Here is a 19,626-nt window from a genome sequence, read left to right on the forward strand (position 1 = left end):
ATCTCTCTCTGCCTCTCCCCTCTCTCTCTTTTTCTCTTTCTATCCCCCTCTCTCTCTCCTGTACCTACCTACCTACCTATCTACTTACCTACCTACCTGCCTGCCTGCCTGCCTGCCTATCTATCTGCCTATTTGCCTATCTATCTGCCTATCTGCCTATCTGCCTATCTGCCTATCTGCCTATCTGCCTATCTGCCTATCTGCCTATCTGCCTATCTATCTATCTATCTATCTATCTATCTATCTATCTATCTATCTATCTATCTATCTATCTGTCTCTCTGTCTCTCTGTCTCTCTATCTAATTATAGAAAGTTAGGAGATTTACTCCATGAAATATCAACACATTCCTTCATCATTCCTTCTCTTGATTCTTTAAATTTTCTTAAAAAAATTTAACCCATTCAATTCTTTTTTTGTCTTGCCATTATCTCTTTGTTTTTTCTTTTACTCCACTGTTCAATTTTGCTGTCTCTTTTAAACAATAGCTTCTAAATATGTGAGAATTTATTTTATTATTAAGCTTTTCTTGATAATTACATTTAATTTCCTTTCTTGTATTTCTATTTTTTTGAGGATGTTTAAAAATCAAATGAACTACTTCCCATCTCTTTTTTAGAAATTCCTTAAATGTCTCTTGTTCAATTGCATTTTTTCCCCATTGATTTTTAGACTCAGCTTTGCAGGATATTATAGGAGCACAGATCTAAGGTCGAAGGGACCTTCTCAGAGGCCATCTAGTTCAATTCTATTCCTTTTATAGATGAGGAAACTGAGGCCCATAGAGGTTAAGTGGCTTGCCCAAGGTCATATATATGTAGTGTTAGAGGCAAGATTTCAACCCATGCCCTTTGACCCCAGATCCAGTTTTCTTTCTGCTTTACCAATTTGGAGGTGCAGCTTAAACCCCTTTGCTTTTTTGCTTATTTGATTATTACAGCCTCTCCTCTGGCTTCTCATGACTGAGGAATAATCCTGGATTATTTAAATTGTCTTTTCTTTATACTTGATTGTCTTTCTTCTATCTCCTTGATAACTTTTTTTTTGTTGTTGTTGGAACTGTGAAATTTCTAGAGCATTATGTGCTCTGGAGCTTAAAGGGCAGAATTTTCTGTCCATTGGTGATTTGTGGATTTGATTGATCAATGCTTTCTTGTGTCTGTTCAAAAGTTCTGGTTATTTTTTCTTGTGTTATTTCCCACAATATGACATTCAGGTTACAAAAAAATTGTCATGATCTTGTAAGAGATCTTAGGCTGTCTTTGCATATTCTTTCTTTGAGGCCAGTCACTTTGGCTTGTACAGAATTCATATATTCTATCAACATTGTTGTCACTTGTTTCTGTCAAATAAACTTTCACTTCAATATTTTTATATCCCACATAAAGTACTTATTTTCCCTTTCAAACTCTTTGCTTTGGAAAGATTCTCCATTTTAAAATAAAATTTCCCTATTTATAAGATTTTGTCTCTAGAAAGAACCTCAGAAACCAGGTAGTCCAATCCTCTCCTTTTACAGATAAGGAAAGATTAAATTACTTGCCCAGATCACAGAGGTGGGGTTTGAACTTTGCTCTTTTGGCTCCAAAATCTATGTTCTTTCTTTTGTCATTTGTGTTTTTAAAATTTTACTTGGAGAACTGTGATTTCTGACTCAGTTCTCCAAATTGTCATCTAACCCTTGTTATTTCTCTTGCAAATCTTTCTACAATTTGTTGCTGTTCTTCCTTGATTTCTATGGAGTTCACAAGATTCTCTTTGGGGAATTTTTGGTCATTTTCTTTTACAGTATAATACTTGCTCATTGTGCTCTGGATTTCCTTTAGTTTTTACTTGTCCCTTTATGTTATTTTCTCTTGGTTTATCTGCTCAAGAGCCCAGTTTTTGTTTATTTTTGTTTTGTCCAGTCGTCTTTGGTCAAGTCTGACTCTTTGTGACTCCATTTTTTGGGGGCAAACATACTGGAGTACTTTTCCATTACCTTCTCCAGCTCATTTTACAGATGAAAAAACTGAGCCAAATAGGGTTAAATGACTTGCCCAGGGTCACTCAGCTAGGGTCTGAGGCCACATTTAAATTCAGGAAGATGAGTCTTCTTGACTTCAGGCTGACCACCCTGTCCACTGCAACACCAAGTTTGAATGAAGTTCAAGAAAGAATTTCCCTTCTGTTTCCAATCATTTACCTTTTCATCTTTTCTCTTTAGCTCATCCTCTGTTCGGAACTGCAAAGATCCCTGAAAGTGGATATGCTGAGCATCCATAGCTTTCTTACATTGTGGGAGATGGGAACTGACCTGAGCTGTTTCTTCACTGAAAGTTAACTCTGGGGATAAGAGGATACCTTGAGGACTGGCTCCTTTAGGTGTCCATTCCACTTTCTCTTAGGAGCAAATGCTCTTTTCCCTCTGGCTTGCATCTCTGCATTGGCCTGCCCTCTTCTTCCTTCTCCATTTTGTCTCCTTTTTCATGGCATGGCTGGACAGAATCAGTGTCTGCTGATTTAGACTTGCCAGTATTGTTTATAGATGACTGATGGGGAGATTCACAAATCTGTTCCTCTTGCTGTTCAATAGCCAATGATCTTTGATGCAGCTCTCCAGTCACTGGCAATCAGTCAGGATCTATCATGCACTAGCAAGGCACCACAGACCAATTAACAAGTTGGTCAATCAAAAACTATTTATTAAGGGCCTTCTCTTGTGCCAGGCACTGCTCTAGTCACTGGGAATACAGGTAAAAAGAATGAAACAATCTCTTATTTCAATGAGCTTATATTCTTTTTTTAAAAAGAATTTAAGTTTATTTAATTAATGAATTTAGAATATTTTCCCATGGTTACAAGATTCATATTCTTTCCCTCCCCTCCTCTCACTCCCCTCTCGTAGTCAATGAGCAATTCCACTGGGTTTTACATGTGACATTGATCAAAACCCATTTCCATATTATTAATATTTGCATTAGGGTGATCGCTTAGAATCTACATCCCCAATCATATCCCCATCTACCCATGTGATCAAGCCGATGTTTTTCTTCTGTGTTTCTGCTCCCACAGTTCTTTCTCTGGATGTGGATAGTGTTCTTTCTCAAAAGTCCCTCAGAATTGTCCTGGATCACTGCATTGCTGCTAGTAGAGAAGTCTATTACATTTGATTATACCACAATGTATCCGTCTCTGTGTACAATGTTCTCCTGGTTCTGCTCCTCTCACTCTGCATCACTTCCTGGAGGTTGTTCCAGTCTCTATGGAATTCCTCCACTTTATTATTCCTTTGAGCACAATCGTATTCCATCACCAACATATACCACAATTTGTTCAGCCATTCCCCAATTGAAGGGCATCCCCTCATTTTCCAACTTTTGGCCACCACAAAGAGTGCAGCTATGATTATTCTTGTACAAGTCTTTTTCCTTATTATCTCTTTGGGGTACAAATCCAGCAGTGCTATGGCTGGATCAAAGGGCAGACAGTCTTTTATCGCCCTTTGGGCATAGTTCCAAATTGCCCTCCAGAATGGTTGGATCAATTCACAACTCTACTAGTAATGCATTAGTGTCCCGACTTTGCCACATCCCCTCCAACCTTTATCACTTTCCTTTGCTGTTATATTAATGAGCTTATATTCTAATGAAAGAAATAAAAAAAGCATTTATATACACATATGTATGTTTACATACATATATAGAGAACATACATATAAAGTGAATAAATATATACAAAGTAGTTAAATACAAGGTAGTTTGGGAGGGAGTACAATAGTAGTTGAAGGAAGGGAATATTTTCCAGGCATGTGGGATGGCCAGTGCAAAGGTGCAGGAAATAGAGTATCCTGTGTAAGGAAGAAAGAAAGAGCCAGTTTGGCTGGATCTCAGAATTCAGGAAGGGGAAGTCATGTTCAATGAGGTGGGAAAGATAAGTTGGGGCAAGACTGTGCTTTCAGAGAAAAACAAAGAAGCTTATAATTGATCCTAAATGTAATAAGAAGCCATTAGAATTGATTAAATAGGGAAGTCATATGTTTAGATCTATGTTTAAGAGATTTACTCTGGCAGCCTGAATTTGTGTGAGAGAAGGCAGGAAGCCTAACTCGGAGACTATTGCAAAAATCTGGAGGAGAAGCAATGAGCGCCTGAACCAAGGGAGTTGCTGTGTAATTGGAGAAACAGGGTCAGAGGGGAGAGACATCATAGAGGTAGAAATGGCAAAATTTGGCATTGAATTGGATATATAGGCTAAGGGAGAGAAAGGAATCCAGATAATGTTGAGGTTATGAGCTTGGGAACCTAGAAGGATGATGGTGCCTTCCACAAATTTAGAAGGGGACAAAGTTAGAGGGAAAAAGTAGTGTAGCTTTAGATATATTGAGTTTACAATTTCCTTGGGATATACAGTTTGAAATGTCCAATAGACAATTGCTTATACTGATTCTGAAGCTCAGGGGAGAAATTGAATTTTAATATGTACATTTGGGAGTCAAATATGTAGAGAGTATAGTTAAGCCATTGGAGCAACTAAAGTTACCAAGAGAAAGGGGAGAGGGAGAAGAGAAGGTGGCTTAGGATAGAACTTTGGGCAACACTTAGGGAGGTCATGTGCATGATGAATGAATAAAGAAGACTAAAAAGGAACTATGGGGTAGAAAGCAGAGAAGAGTAGTATGACAAAAACTCAGAAAGGAAAGACACTATCTAGGAGCAGAGGGTGGCCACATACAGTAGATAGAGAGAACTGAGAAAGTGCCATCAGATTTAGTCTTTAAAAGATCACTGGTAATTTTGGAGGGCGCAGTTGCAGTTGGGTGGTGAGTTTTGAAGTCATTTTTGCAATAAAGTGAGGAATAAAAGAGCAGAGAGAAAGAGGATGCAATGAATTTAGTCAGTGTTTCCAAGGAGATTGGCTGAGAAAGGGGAGAGGTGAAGGAGGACAGCTTGAGAGGCTAGTAGGGTCTGGTGATTTTCTTTTTTTAAGGATGGGGGAGACTTGAGTATGTTTAAAGGCAATAGGGAAAGAACCAGCTGAAAAACAGAGAAAGTAGTGATTGAGGATTCAGTTTGTTGGAGAACAGGAGGGGATAGGATCAATGTAGAGGGATTGGCCCCAGCAGGAAGGGAAGGACCACCTCTTTGTCAGAGCCTTGGGCAAAAGAGGAAAGTGGGAAATGATGTTAAGGGCTTTTGAGATGAAGAGAATGTGAGAAGAGGGAGATTATATTGAATGGCTTTAATTTGTCAGTAAAATAAGTTAAGGCTCATTAAGAGGAGAGGTGGAATGTAAAAGGGTTGGGAAGGGAAAAGAATGGAATAGATTGTGTGTGGAGTAGGACAGGAAATCAATTGGGGAGGAATAAACATCTGCCTTGAGGGCTCTCAGGTTAGATAACATGAATTTACTTTCCTCAATTATGTTTAAAAACTCCTGAGTTAGAAAAAAAGAGTCAGATGGTAAGAACACTCCAGAACTAAGTTCTGATGAGATAGGAAAGCAGTGATTGGATAATAGGGTGAGAAATTGAAATGGCTAATTAGCAGGTTGAGGTTGGAGAAGGAAGAATGTGAAGTCAGAGCAAGAGTAATGATTTGAGAAAATTCCAAGGGATGGAGGTAATGGAAGTTTGGATGGGACTTTAGGAGTCAAGAGTTACAGGGAGAGATAGAATGGAATAAGGTTATAGTTAGATAGGTGAATATCTGAGTTTCTCATTAGGAAAATGGAATCTTCATAGGTATATGGTCATCCCTATATGTGATTGAAGTGGAAGGAAGGATTAGGACATAAGATTAAAGGAAGCTGATGAATTGGGAGGTTCCAGAGCTTGAAGGAATCTCTCTGTAAATATAAAAGCTCTTTAGTATGAGGACAGGAGCTGGGGAGGAGAGGAAGATGAAGATCCAGGTGCTGAACTCCTTGAGAAAATGAGAATGACCTAAGGATTAGGGACTGGAGCTCCCTGGGAGGGAACCCGATCACCTGTGCTATGTGTATATTTCTGTGGAGATATCTTAAACATGATTATATGGCTGGCTTTTTATTTTTGCGTTTTCAGAGTTCTTTTCTCCTATTTGGTAAATGAATCTCTATGTTCTCTAGCTTGACAGGTATTGATCAGCACTTCTTCCCTCCCTCTTTGTTTTCTAAGTTTAAAGACTTATTGATTAGATTCAAAAGTCTCCAGGTAGTTGGGCAATAAAGCTATGCTGTGCAACATAAGGAAATGGACATGGAACCTGGAAACCTGAGTTCAAACCAGACCTCAGACCTTTACTAGCTGTGTGACCTGGGCTTGTCACACTGCCTCTATCTGCCTCTGATTCCTTTTCTGTTAAATGGGAACAATAATAATAGCACCAACCCACCAAGGTTTTATTGATAACAAAATGAGTGAATATTTTACAAGTCCCTAACAAATCTAAAAGTATTATAGAAATGCTCATTATTATTATTGCTGTTCAGTTCTGGATGTATTTCCTGGCCAAGGATCTGTCATTACTTTATTTTAAGTTTGGCTGAGAAATTCCAAACCCACGCTCAAATACTCTTTTCTTAACTAGCTATTTACTCAATTATTTTTGTATCTTCAGCATCTAGCACAGAGATTTACACATGGTAGCAAGCAGCAGGAGTCAGAATGTACAGAGGAGGTCTCCTCAGACTCTGGGAGACCTGGGTTCAAGTTCTGTTTCCAACACTTACTAGCTATGTAATCCTGGACAAGTTACAGGGATTTTAGGATGCCACACCAAGAGCTGGAAGGAGCTTCAAAGGTCAGCCAGTCCATAACAGATTAGCAAGCAATGGCCCTGGGAAGTTTTTGCTCAAGATCACCAAGGTTTCGAGTCCCTTAATCTCTATGTCTCAGTTTTTTTTTTTTTTTTTATCTCACAAGCAGAGAAAGCCTGGAGAACTGAACTCAGGTTTGCTATTAAGCTCCAGGGAGATAATCTAATCTGTAGTAAAAATGGTTTGCAAATCTTAAGGCATAATAGAAGTGTCTGTTAATAGAATTATTTCATTTTCTTCTTTCATCACGTCATATTATTTTTTATTTTTTTAGTACAGGATGTGCCTGGCAAGGAATTTTCTTTACCAAGACAGTTTATAGTCTTGTCAGGGGCAGTTTAGTGACTTTTCCAGCCCATATATGGCAGTGGCAAAAATTGAACCCAGAACTTCCTGACACCAAGGCCCACTCTCTATCCACTAGGACCATCTCTCATTATCATTATTACTAATAAACATTTGTAAAGCAGTTGATTTAGTATGAACTTAATTCCAGATGATAACATTATTTCTACATCCTCTACTTTCTTTCCAAGCAAAAAATGTGATCATCTTTCAAAGAAACCAGTTCCTTATTTTAAAAAATATAATATTTTCTTTTTTCCCTAGTTACACACAAAAACAATTTTCAACATTTGTTTTCTAAAAATTTGACCTCCATATTCTCTTCCTAATCTTTCCACTCCCTCCTCCCTGAGATAGTAAGCAACTTAATCAATCATTCAGGTTCCTTGTTTTAAAAAGACTCTACTATTGGAGATCTGATCTTCCTTTATAACTTGTTCTAGTAATTAATTGTTCTTGCAAAGCCCTTTTTTTCCCCTTAAAGCCATCGTTTTTGTTTGCCATCATTTCAGCCTACATTCATTCAACACCCATTTCTTAAACACTTACCACGTACAAAATCACCAAGCTTTTGTCCAGGCTGTTCTCCATCCCTTCCCTATACCTATAATGTACTCAATATAACTTTTATTAAGCACCTGCTGTGTACAAGATACTCCCTTCTCACCTCTGTGTCTTAGAATCTTTACCTTTTTTCTTTTCAAGGCTGAATTCAAGTGCCACTTCTTTCTCTCCTCTCCCTGATTGTTTGTGCTTTGTCATTCATCAGATCTTTTTATATTTCCTTCTGGGTTCTGAATGGAAGACCCAGACAGGGTCAAATAAGGGGAAGGACTGTTTTTCATTTTGTCCCTTGTATCTCCAGTGCCTACCACAATGCCTTAAAAGATGGCGGAAGCCTAATGAATGTCTGTTTCTGAAATTGAACAGTGGCTCCTGGGGGATGTACAAAGATAATAAGTTTTCATCCTTACATTCATAGTCCTTATAATCGAGTAGTTGGTCAGTTACTTAATATTTATTAAGCACCTATGATATACCAGACACTGTTTTAAGTGCTAAGGATAGAAAGAAAAAGACAATTTCTGCTCTCAAGGAGCTGATATTCTGATGGGGAAGACAACATACAAAATACAAACAAGTTTTGTAGAAGAAAGAGTGGACATATCAACAGATATATTATGTATAATAATAATTGTAATGTTAGAAAAGGGAAAGGCTTCCTAGTAGAGTCCTTAGAGGGTTGGCTTTGGAGTTGGAAAGACCTGAATTCAAGTCCTGCTTCTGATAGCTGAAGAATCATGGATAAGTCACTTAACTTCTCTGTGTCCTGGATTATTCTTTGTTAGCTACAGGTTACAGACAAATTGTTAGGCTTCATCTTGGATTTCCACATTGGGAATTCTTTATGCCAACGAAGTCAATAGTCTGCATCTTCCTCATTATCCCAAATGCAATATAGATGATGATAAAAAATATCTGAAAGGCTCAAAGTATAAAACAAGGTCTTGGGAAGGGGGAAAGAACCTTTCTGAGCTTTCCATTTAGTGCAGAGTAGTACAAGTCTGGAAAGATACCCTAGGTATAGATACCTTGAATGGCAGGCTAAGGAGTTTGAATTTCATTTGGTAGGCAAAGGGGTATCATAGTTGTTGTTAAGTCATTTTTGTTGTGTGATTGTGACCCCCATGGGGTTTTTCTGGGAAAGATATTGGATTGGTTTGCCATTTCCTTCTCCAGCTCATTTTACAGATGAGGAAACTGAGGCAAACAGAGTTAAGTGACTTGTCCAGGGTCACACAGCTAGGAAGTATCTGAGGCTGGATTTGAAGTCAGGTCTTCCTAACTCTGTGCTCAACCCACTGTGCTTAGCATTTCCTTTTACTTTTTTTATTCAAATTATTTTTCTTTCTTTTGAGCGTTTCTGTCCCTTTTGATATTCTCTCCAATTTCTACAAATAATAGGTTTAAATAAATTCAGATAGCCTGGACATAAACCTACAAAATGAGGCTAACTAATGCCAAGGACAGCAGAAGACTCAGCATCTCACAATATCTGAGTCATACTCTTGACAACTAATGATAAAAATCAAACTTGTTTTTAAAATAATAGCACAGGATTGCTTATTAGTATTCATATTGTGTTCTGCTGTTCTGTTGGAGTCACTTTCTGCCCTTTTGAAAGTTGCTTTTGATAAATTAGAAATGCTAGAAATTTTGGTGTATTCCTTATTTTTTTGTGAAGCTGAGATGTATTACATTTAATACTTGAAGGTCAAGAGAATGCTTATTGCCTTGAATTTTTCTGTATTTTCAAATGAGCCAAATCAATGTAGCTGCATTCATGTAAAAATGAAAAAAGAATGTGTTTCATGTCTATGTGTCATGTGCCAAAAAAGGTGTGTGTGTGTGTAGATGATTGAGCCTTTTTTTTTTTTAACCTTTCATTTTGGAATCATTACTGTGTATTGGTTTCAAGGCAGAATAATGGTAAGGGCTAGGCAATGGGGGTTAAGTGACTTGCCCAGGATCACATAGTTGCAAAGTTTCTGAGGTCAGATTTGAACCCAGGACCTCCCATCTCTAGGTCTGGCTGAGCTACTCAGATGCCCCCCCCCCAAAAGAGTCTTTAAATATGTGTTTATGAATAAAAGTGGTAGGTTATTTAGGGTTATAATTAGAGTAATATTTATCAAATGAGAAAATATTTGCAAAAACCATAAAGTGCTAGAGAAATATTAATTATTATTATTATTATTACAAAATGGCCCTGGTTTATAAATTTGTTTTTGAAGCATTTTCATGATGAAAATTATATGCATGATTTTTAGATACATTTAAAGATAAGTGCTGTGGGGCAGCTAATTATAGCACAGTGGATAGTGTAAAAAAAGACTCGAATTCAGGACTCCAATCCCCAGAATTCTTTGCTCCACTTCCCCAGAGTGCTTTGTAATCACACTGGGCGAGAACACAAATGATTATATAAAGGAGTTCTCTGCCTACTGAGGGGTCTTTTTGGACTTCCGTTTTGGAGCAGAGGCGTCTCTTCCATGATGTGAGATTATCTTGTCTAGGCCTCTCTGGCCTAGGCACGTGTTTTCTTATCCTGTATTTTCTTTAATCCTTAATCTTTAATAAACTTCATAAAAATATAATACTCCTTGCAGAGAGAAACTAATTTCTACCTGCCTCAGTCTCCCCTTAATTTTAATCTTTACAATAGAATACCAAATCTAGGACTACATTTGACCTCTGACACTTCCTAACTGTGTGACCCTGGGAAAGTCACTTAACCCCAGATGCCTAGCCCTTATCGTTCTGTCTTAGAACTGTTACTTGTATCGGTTCTAAGACAGAAGATAAGGATTAAGAAAAATAAATATAGGTATTAGAACTACAAAAGATATATAAAGGAAGCTAATTATGTTGAAATGTAATTATCAAAATATAGATAAAACATATAACATTATAAATATATTTATAAATTAATACAAATATATTTATAACATTATGATAGAATCTCATAATTATATATTGAAATATATAATTATAAAATTTATTTAACATTTAAATAATAATTTTAATAATATTTGAAAAAAAAAGTTCTTAGATCCTAGATTAAGAACCTGTGGTCCAGGGACAACCAGGTGGCTTAGTGGACAGAGAACCAGGACTAGAGATGGGATGTCCTGTATTCAAATTTGGCCTCAGACCTTTCCTAGCTGTGTGATCCTGGGCAAATCACTTGACCCCAATTTCCTAGCCTTTTACCTATTTTCTGTCTTGGAATCAATATAAGTCAGAAAGCATGGGCTAAATAAAAAAAAATAAATCTGTGACCCAGAAACCATTTTGCAGGTAGAGATCACATTTGTGCATTGATTCCACTATATCCATGTGTTCTGATAACAGATATTGGTGAACTGAAGGCAATCCTGCGAGAGCTGACTTTCGACATTGCTTTTCATTCGGCAAAATTGCTTCGTCACCTGAAGCAGAAGGATCGGCTCCTGCACAAGGTGCAGCAGAACTGTGACATTGTGACAGCTTTCCTTCAGGCTGTATCCCAGAAGAGAAGTAAGTACCACTGAGTCCCTGCAGCGTCTCCTGTCCTCCATCCTTGGGATGCTTTGGTAAAGGGCTTTTCATGGAAACTTGTCACTTGAGAAATCAGACTTTTGAACCCAGCATCGTAATGTTCATCCAGTGACCTAGGGTCTCTTTGTGATCCATGTTAATCCGGTTGCCATGTGTAGCATTGAAAGTGTTTAATCTAATTTATTATATTAATTAAAATGACTAACAAAGAAGCAACATGGCATAGGACAAGAGGGTTGAGTTTGGAGGGTGGAAGACTTGGTTTTGACTCCTACCTCAGCCTCTTGTTAATTGAGTGAGCCTAGGCAAGTCTCCTATCCTTTCTTAGCCTTGGTTTCCCTATCTGTGAAATGGGGAGAGTGAACGTGTAGCACTTTCTTTATGGGGATGTTGTGAGAATTGAATCAGATAATGTTAGGCAAAGTGCTTTGCCAGCCTTAAGTTACTTTACAGATAAAGAAAATCAAGTTAGATACATAATAAATGTCCCTACCCCAACCACAGTTAGCATCACTCCAGCTGTACCATGTTCTCGCAGGAAGGAGGAACACTTCTTTTCAGTGTCTAATTACAGTGTCTAAGTCTTGTTTCTCTTATTATGAAAACTGACACTGTATTCTTTGACATGACATCTTCCCTCACAGTGCTAAACCTTGACTAGAATTTTCATTTTCCATGGGATGTTTTTGTATCAGGTAAAAACAATTTTAATGTCTAATAACAATGTTGAACTCCCCCCTCCTTTTTCCCCTCCCTTATTTCTTGGTTGCTGTCCTAGTGGTTGGGGAAGCTAGAGTGTCAAGCCTGGAGTTCAAATCTGGCCTCATATACTTAAGAGCTGGGTGATTCTGGGCAAGCCACCTAACCCTGTTTGCCTTAGATTCTTCTTTTGTAAAATGAGCCCGAGAAGGAAATAGCAAACCATGCCAGTGTCTTTGCAAGGAAAGTCCCAAATAGGGATCACGAAGAATCAGACACTACTGAAAGACTGAAAAACAACAAAAAATACTAAATGGTTAAGCATTTGTCTCTTTTTTCCATCTCTTAATATTTTATTTCCCAATTACAAATTAAAACAATTTTTAACATTACTTTTCTAAACTAATTAATTCTAAATTTTATCCCTCCCCACGTCTCTTCTTCCCTCTTGGAGACTAGTAAGCAATTTGACGTAGGTCAAATACAGGAAGCACTTGACAAAAAGAAAGTGTTAAATGGAAGAAATGTATGGTTTGTCCTGAATTTTTTTTTTAAGAACTCTTATCTTCTTTTTTACAAAATCTTTTCCTTATCAGTTCTAAGATTGAAGAAAGGCAAAGGCTAGGCAATTGGAGTTAAGTGATTTGTTCAGGGTCACACAGCCAGAAAGTGTCTGAGGTCAGATTTGATCACAGGTCTTCCCAATGCCAGGTCTGGTGCTACCTAGCTGCCCCTGTTCTGAAATTTTAATCGAATGAAATAATATTTGTATAATGCTTAGTCCAGTGTTTGGCTCAAAGGAGGTAATACATAAATGTTTCTTCCCTCCCTTCCCCATTATTCCATTCCCTCCTTACTAAAAAGAAAAGGGGAGAGAATGACCATATTTTTTTGTAAACTGAAGTTGCTTCTTAGATGTTCTTGTGGATGACTATTTTTTTTTTAAAGATCAGCCCCTCAGTTTCATTGATATTAGAAGCTCAAGATAGGAGCATTCCTTTAACATATACAGCTGGGCACTGACTCTGCAACTGATAGCTCTTTGAGGGCACTGACAGATTGTACCATTTGGCCACGTCACACTACTGGTATGTGTCATAGACAAGATTTGAACCTGGGTCTTCCTGACTCTCAGCAATTAGCTTTCCATCATGATATGCCGCTTCTCAAGTTCTAAATGAATTGCTGAATTATGTTAATACTCTAGTTATTAGGAGTGTTGTTAAGGTTAGAAATAAAAATTTATTGTGCATGAATATTATAATTCTCCTGGGAGTAATATCATGTATTTTCTATGACTAACATTTCCTTGTTTTTGTTTTGTATTTTGTATTAACATGCAGCATGGCTGAATATTATGTTCAGGTATGATTATACTGATTACATGTATGATCAGTATATTTTCATTAAAATGCTTGAGGCAACAATTGAAGTGAGCATTTTATTTCTTTCCCAAAAAAAATGGACCCATTTGACATGATCTCCACTCTTACTTTTCCACTTAAGAGTTAATTTGGGGGGATGGGTGAGTTTCTGATGGTGAACAGTGAGACTCTGATTCCATTTTTATCCTCTGAATTCCTCCAAGCTTATTTTTCTTTCTCTCTTATCCTGGCCCAGATTTTGATAACTCAGCACCATAGAACCTGCTGCTGGATCATAGACTTAGAGTATGAATGGACCCAAGTGGTTATATGAGCCAATTACCTCATTTTACAGATATAGGAAACTAAGACCCAGAGAGGTTACTTGTATTGTCTCATGACATGCAAATAGGAGGGGAGAAAGTTGGGATTTGAGCCCCAGGTCCTCAATACCCCACCCAGTACTCTTTCCTTTCTACCCGCCTTCCTTTTTTTTTATTTGAATACATTTATTTAGTCAATTTAGAACATTATTCCTTGGTTACAATAATCATATTATTTCCCTCCCTCCCCTCCACCCACTCTTCCCATAGCCAATGTGGAATTTCATTGGATATTACTTGTGTCCTTGATCAGAACCCATTTCCATGTTGGTGTTTGCACTAGGATGTTCATTCAGCGTCTACATCCCCAACCATATCCCTTTGACCCATGTATTCAAGTAGTTGTTTTTCTTCTGTGTTTCTACTCCCGCAGTGTTTCCTCTGGATGTGGATAGTGGTTTTTCTCATAGGTGCCTCCAAGTTGTTCAGGGTCATTGCATTGCCACTAATGGAGAAGTCCATTACATATGATTGTACCAAAGTGTATCAGTCTCTGTGTATAATGTTCTCCTGGTTCTGCTTCTCTCACTCTGCATCAATTCCTGGAGGTTGTTCCAGTCCCCATGAAATTCCTCCACTTTATTATTCCCTTCTACTCGAAAATCTATTCTCTGCCCCAATGGATTGGATTGTTCTTCCCTCTTTGGGTCAATTTCAAAGCACATAAGAGTTGAGTATTTCCTATCTCCAACCTCTTTACCCTTCAATGTATTGATATTCTCCCCCTCTCCCGCCATGAGCTTCTTTGTGACATATAAATTTACCCCTGTTTGTTTCTTTTCCCATTTCTTTTAGTATTAACCTCTTTTTTAGCTCTAGTTGTATATATATGTATATATATATACACACACACATATGTATTTATGTATGCATATATTTATATACCTATTTATGTCTTGTCCTTTCATCCTATACTGTTTGTCACTGTTCTCTCTAAGTGTAATTCTTCTAGCTGCCCAGGTGATAGCAACAGTTTTTAAGAGTTACCAATGACCTCTTTTCTTATAGGGATACATATCATTTTAACTTATTGAATCTCTTAAAATTTTTGTTTTGTTTTTCTTTTTTCCTTCTTTTTAAATTACCTTTTGATGATTCTCTTGAGTTCTATGCTTGGACGTCAAATTTTCTGTTCAGGTCTGGTCTTTTCTTTGCAAATTCTTGGAATTATTCTATTTTGTTGAATGACCATACTTTCCCCTGTAAGAATATAGTCAGTTTTGCTGGGTAGTTGATTCTTGGTTGTAGACCTAGTTCCCTTGCTTTCCAGAATATCATATTCCATGCCTTTCTTTTTTTCAGTGTGGATGCAGCCAGATGCTGTGTTATCCTCACTGTGGTTCCATGGTATCTGAATGACTTCTTCTTGGCAGCTAGTAATATCTTTTCTTTGGTCTGATAGTTCTTGAATTTGGCTATAACATTTCTGGGTGTTGTCAGTTGGAGATTAAGTACAGGAAGTGATCTGTGGATTCTTTCAATCTCCACTTTTCCCTCTTGTTCTAGAATATCAGGGCAGTTTTCTTGAATAATTTCCTGTAGTATTGTGTCCAGGATTTTTCTTTTGTCGTGGTCTTCTGGTAGACCAATGATTCTTAAATTGTCTCTCCTCGAATGATTTTCTAAATCCTCTGTTTTGTGAATGAGATGCTTCATATTTTCCTCAATTTTTTTCATTCTTTTGGTTTTGTTTTATAGTGTCCTGCTGCCTTGAAAGGTCATTTAATTCTAGTTGTTGTATTCTGGTTCTTAAAAACTGGATTTCATCACTGGTTTTTTGGTCATCCTTCTCTTTCTGGTCTGATTTTCTTTGGAGGTCATCTTTCATCTCCTTTGCCTCATCTTTCATCTCCTTTGCCTCATTTTCCAGCTGATTGATTTTGGCTTTCAAGACACTGTTTTCTGTTTCTAGATGACTTATCTTGCTGTTAAAGTTGTCTTCAGCCTCTCTTAATTGTGTTTTGAATTGCATTTTGAGTTCTTCCACAGTCTGTATCCAATTCACTGGGATTTCTGATTTATCATTTGCTGATCCCTCCCTCTCTGTTCTGTTCACTGTATAGAAGCTATCTATTGTAATTTCTTTCTTCTTTTTCTGTTGTTTGCTCATATTCACCCCTTCTTTGCTCACTGTATTTGTCTGTGCTCTTGCTTCTCTCATGTTTTTGGTTGGGGGCTTCTGTCAGTCTCCCCTCTTAGAGCTTTGACAGAAGATCTCTTGGTGCAGTCTCTGGGGGAGGGTTGTTGGGGGTTTGGGCTTCCCTGTCCTCTGGAGGCTTTTGATTGGATTAAAGTCCAGCAGTCAGAGGGAGGGCTGTGGAACCTGGGCTTCCCTGAGTTCTGAAGACTTTTTTTTTTTTTAGACTGACCAATTTTTATTGTATGAGCCAAATAGAAGGGTACTATATACAGAGGAGATAGGGGAGAATCATTTCTTGGTCTCCTCCTCCTTGGACAAAGTCTTGATGATCTCCTCTTTCTTAGCCTGTAGACACTCTTCCCGGCGTTTTCTTGCTTCCTTAGTCTTGGATCGGCAAGCTTTGGCCTGGTCAGCCAGGAGCTTCTTCTGGGCCTTGTCTGCCTTCAGTTTATGAATGTACTCCATGAGGATCTGCTTGTTCTTGAACATGTTTCCCTTCACCTTCAAATACAGGCTGTGGTACATATGTCGGTCAATCTTTTTGGATTCACGGTATCTTCGGAGTAGCCTGCGCAGAATCCTCATTCTTCTCATCCAGGTCACCTTCTCAGGCATACGGGCATTGGCAGTACCCTTTCTCTTACCAATGCCCATGTGCCTCCCCTTCCATCGAGCCAGAGTATTTTTTAGGCATCGGGCTTGGGAGTGGACAGTAACAGGATTCTGAATGATACGCCCATCTTTAATCAACTTCTGTTTTTTTTGCTGACAAGAATTGGCATTGGCAATTTCATTGGTCTCGTTGGGCTCAAGCCATACCTTCTTCTTTCCACATCGAAGGACACTAGAGGCAAGCCTCTTTTGAAGCCTTAGCATACTCATGGCTGCAACCGCAGCGCGGAAAAGGAAAGGAGAGAGAATGATGCAGGCTTGGCCCTGAAGACTTTTGATGGGATTAAGTTTAGCTTGGTTGGGCTGGGTGTGCTCTGAGGCCAACATCTCCTGTAAGGCTGGAGCAAATATAGAGGCTCTCCACAATTCTGGCCAGGCTGCCAGCTCTATGCTCCTTCTTTAGCTCCTTCCCTGCCATCTGTGTTTGATGCTCTGAGCTTGGTACAGCTGCCTGCAAGGTACACCCTTCAGACCAGCACCTTTGCCTGCCCAGAGGTTCCCACTGCCACTGGAGGCTCAGTGCTCTCAGTGGGTGGGTGGAGGGGTCTTGGGACCTTCCTTCTGCCTTCTCCTTAAACCCAAGTGTTCTTGGATTCCGGCTTTTGGGGCGGGGGGGCGTACCTTTTGAATTGAGTCTAGCAGGAGGGTTCCTTGGCTCTGTCTTATTGCTAGATTTGATTTTCAGTCCCCTAGGAGCATTCAGTTTGTGACCTGTAAGGAAGGGTATTCAGAGGTCTGAACTTCTGCTCCTTCTAGGCCACCATCTTGACTCCATTTCCTCTACCCTCCTTCCTTGAAGAACAGTTGCTAAGGGTCACAAAGAGACCAGAATCTGGACCTAGTGAGACCTTTAGTCTTTTCAAAGTTAACATTTTACTAGTTTCTTCTTCTTCTTATCATTTTTTATTTTCTTGCACTGTTCATTGTTTAGGTTACTTAAATTAAAAGTTTACAGTGGAAAGTAGAAGAAACAAAGAAATGAGAGAAAGGATATATGGAGAGTTGAGAGATGGGAATGGCTCCGAGAGAGGGAGAGAGACAGGCCAGGAAATCTGCTGGAGTTACCAACTAGAGCATTTTTAGTGGTTACCAAGCATACTTAGGAGTTTATAGGGCATCCAGATTTATTGATGCTGACATTTCTAGTCATTTGGCTGAAAAACACTGAAGTCCATACACTGTACCAAAATTAGTTTTAAAATTAATCTCCTTAATGCATTTTATGTTTTCAATTTCTAGACATAATTTTGTAGGAAAACCTCAATTAACCAGAATGTTCTAAATATTTCTATTTCATATTCTATTCTAAATAATTGAATTTTATTGAGTTTCCTTTTCTGCTTATGTAATGAAACTATACTACATATAATTAAACATTTCTGTGATGACTCATAATATCATATTGCCTTGGGGTTCCAATTCTTAAGAGGAATTTATATTGTATAGTATCCTAGATGTAGGAAATGCTGGAAATTTGTATAACAATTGGAGGTGGACACTTTGAGGCCATTGCTGGGTAGGGAAGACTTGTAGGGTGAATTTTGACTAAGGAGGAACTCAACTGAAATTTAATTATGGGTATGGGGAATAAAAAACATACTATTACTTCCCTCCCAATTTTAGCAAATTAGTCTTGTTAACTAGATGTATTTGGCTTGCCATGCTAAAGGAGTTTAAATGCCATCGGAAACTTCCAACTTATAAGATTTAAAACTAGGTTTGGCTAAATATGAGAGTTATTGTGGTCCCCATCTATAAAATATTAACCCGTAAGTCAAAACGACTGTTAGCAGCTTTTATTTAAGATGAGATAGAGATATTAAAGTGGGAAAATAGGAAGGAGGTAGAGATCTGAAGAAATGAAGTTCCCCATGGCAAGGGCTCATTGAAGTCCCCATCTCCCTGTGGAAGTCTCAGTGGCATCTTCAGTCAGAAATCCACCACCACAAGCCTCTCTAGCACAGAATGCTCCAGCCCAGGATGAGACCAGGAAAAGTAACTGCCTCAAAGAGTCTCTCTTCAGCCTGGCTCACCGGTGCAGAATGAATGACTGAATCCCTGGCTGGCCTTTTTAAAGCAGTTTTTCCAATGTCCTTTCCTGTCTGTCCCCCACTTCATAAGAACCAATCACAGCCTCCCAATTTGCTTAGCACTGGCAGTGGCCTTTGGAGGTGTGAGCTTTCTCTGGTAAGTGACTTGTGAACTCTCTTACTTAATGGTTAGCTAAGTGGCAAGTAGGGGTACTTTAAGTTCTTGATTTGATTAAATTAAAGGTTGCTGATTGATTACATTAAAATAAAATGAGAGAGTCTAATTCTCTCTTCACAAAGTTATGTGTCTTGGGATCAAACTACAGTTTCTTTGTCCTAGTTAAACTTCTGTTTAGGCCTTATGCACGATTTTTTTTTCTATAAAAAACTCAGAAGTACACAGCTGCACTCTTTGTGGTGACAAAAAAAATTGGAAAATGAGGGGATGCCCTCCAATTGGGGAATGGCTGAACAAATTGTGGTATATGTTGGTGTTGAATACTATTGTGCTAAAAGGAATAATAAAGTGGAGGAATTCCATGGAGACTGGAACGACCTCCAGGAAGTGATGCAGAGCGAGAGGAGCAGAACCAGGAGAACATTGTACACAGAGACTGATACACTGTGGTACAATCGAATGTAATGGACTTTGCTACTAGTAACAAAGCAGTGATGCAGGTCAACCCTGAGAGACTTATGAGGAAAATTGTTCTCCACATCCAGAGAAAGAACTGTGGGAGCAGAAATGCAGAAGGAAAACATATGACTTATCACTTATTTATACGGGTATATGATTTGGGGTTTTGGTTTTAAAAGATTATTACAAAAATGAATAATATGAAAATAGGTTTCAAATGATATCACTTGTATAACCCAGTGGAATTACTTGTCAGCTCTAGGATGGGGGAGGGAAGAAGGAAGGGAAAGAAAATAAATCATGTAAATATGGAAAAATATTTAAAAATAAAAAAATAAAATAAAGGGAGTAAATAAAAAACCCTCAGAACTAAAATGATCCAACCTTTGGTTAAATTTTGGGGGATTATTAAAATGTATATAAGATAACCAATTTTATAAAATATATAATTTATTTTTATTATTAATATTGTAAGTATA

At 38.2% G+C, this 19,626-nt stretch overlaps 2 protein-coding genes across 3 annotated transcripts in view; one reads left to right on the top strand and one right to left on the bottom strand.

The window, feature by feature from the left end:
- TBC1D30 (TBC1 domain family member 30) overlaps nucleotides 1-19,626 on the top strand; it is a 144,894-nt gene that overhangs the window by 17,244 nt on the left and 108,024 nt on the right. For both annotated transcript variants that reach the window (XM_056800714.1, XM_056800713.1), the window contains exon 2: nucleotides 11,037-11,201. In XM_056800714.1, coding sequence (XP_056656692.1) covers nucleotides 11,037-11,201 — 165 coding nt within the window. The remainder of the gene's footprint in view (nucleotides 1-11,036; nucleotides 11,202-19,626) is intronic.
- Nucleotides 16,017-16,729, bottom strand: LOC100017127 (60S ribosomal protein L19-like). The gene has a single exon (XM_056800716.1). It carries the CDS (start codon nucleotides 16,688-16,690, stop codon nucleotides 16,097-16,099), a length of 594 nt encoding a protein of 197 aa, XP_056656694.1. The 5' UTR covers nucleotides 16,691-16,729; the 3' UTR covers nucleotides 16,017-16,096.

The sequence above is a fragment of the Monodelphis domestica genome, chromosome 5 (assembly GCF_027887165.1).
Source record: "Monodelphis domestica isolate mMonDom1 chromosome 5, mMonDom1.pri, whole genome shotgun sequence".
In the NCBI taxonomy this organism is placed as follows: Eukaryota; Metazoa; Chordata; class Mammalia; order Didelphimorphia; family Didelphidae; genus Monodelphis; species Monodelphis domestica.

Bases quoted from the DNA above. Each gene is read 5' to 3' on its own strand.
- LOC100017127 (XM_056800716.1), bottom strand. From the start codon at position 16,690: ATGAGTATGCTAAGGCTTCAAAAGAGGCTTGCCTCTAGTGTCCTTCGA.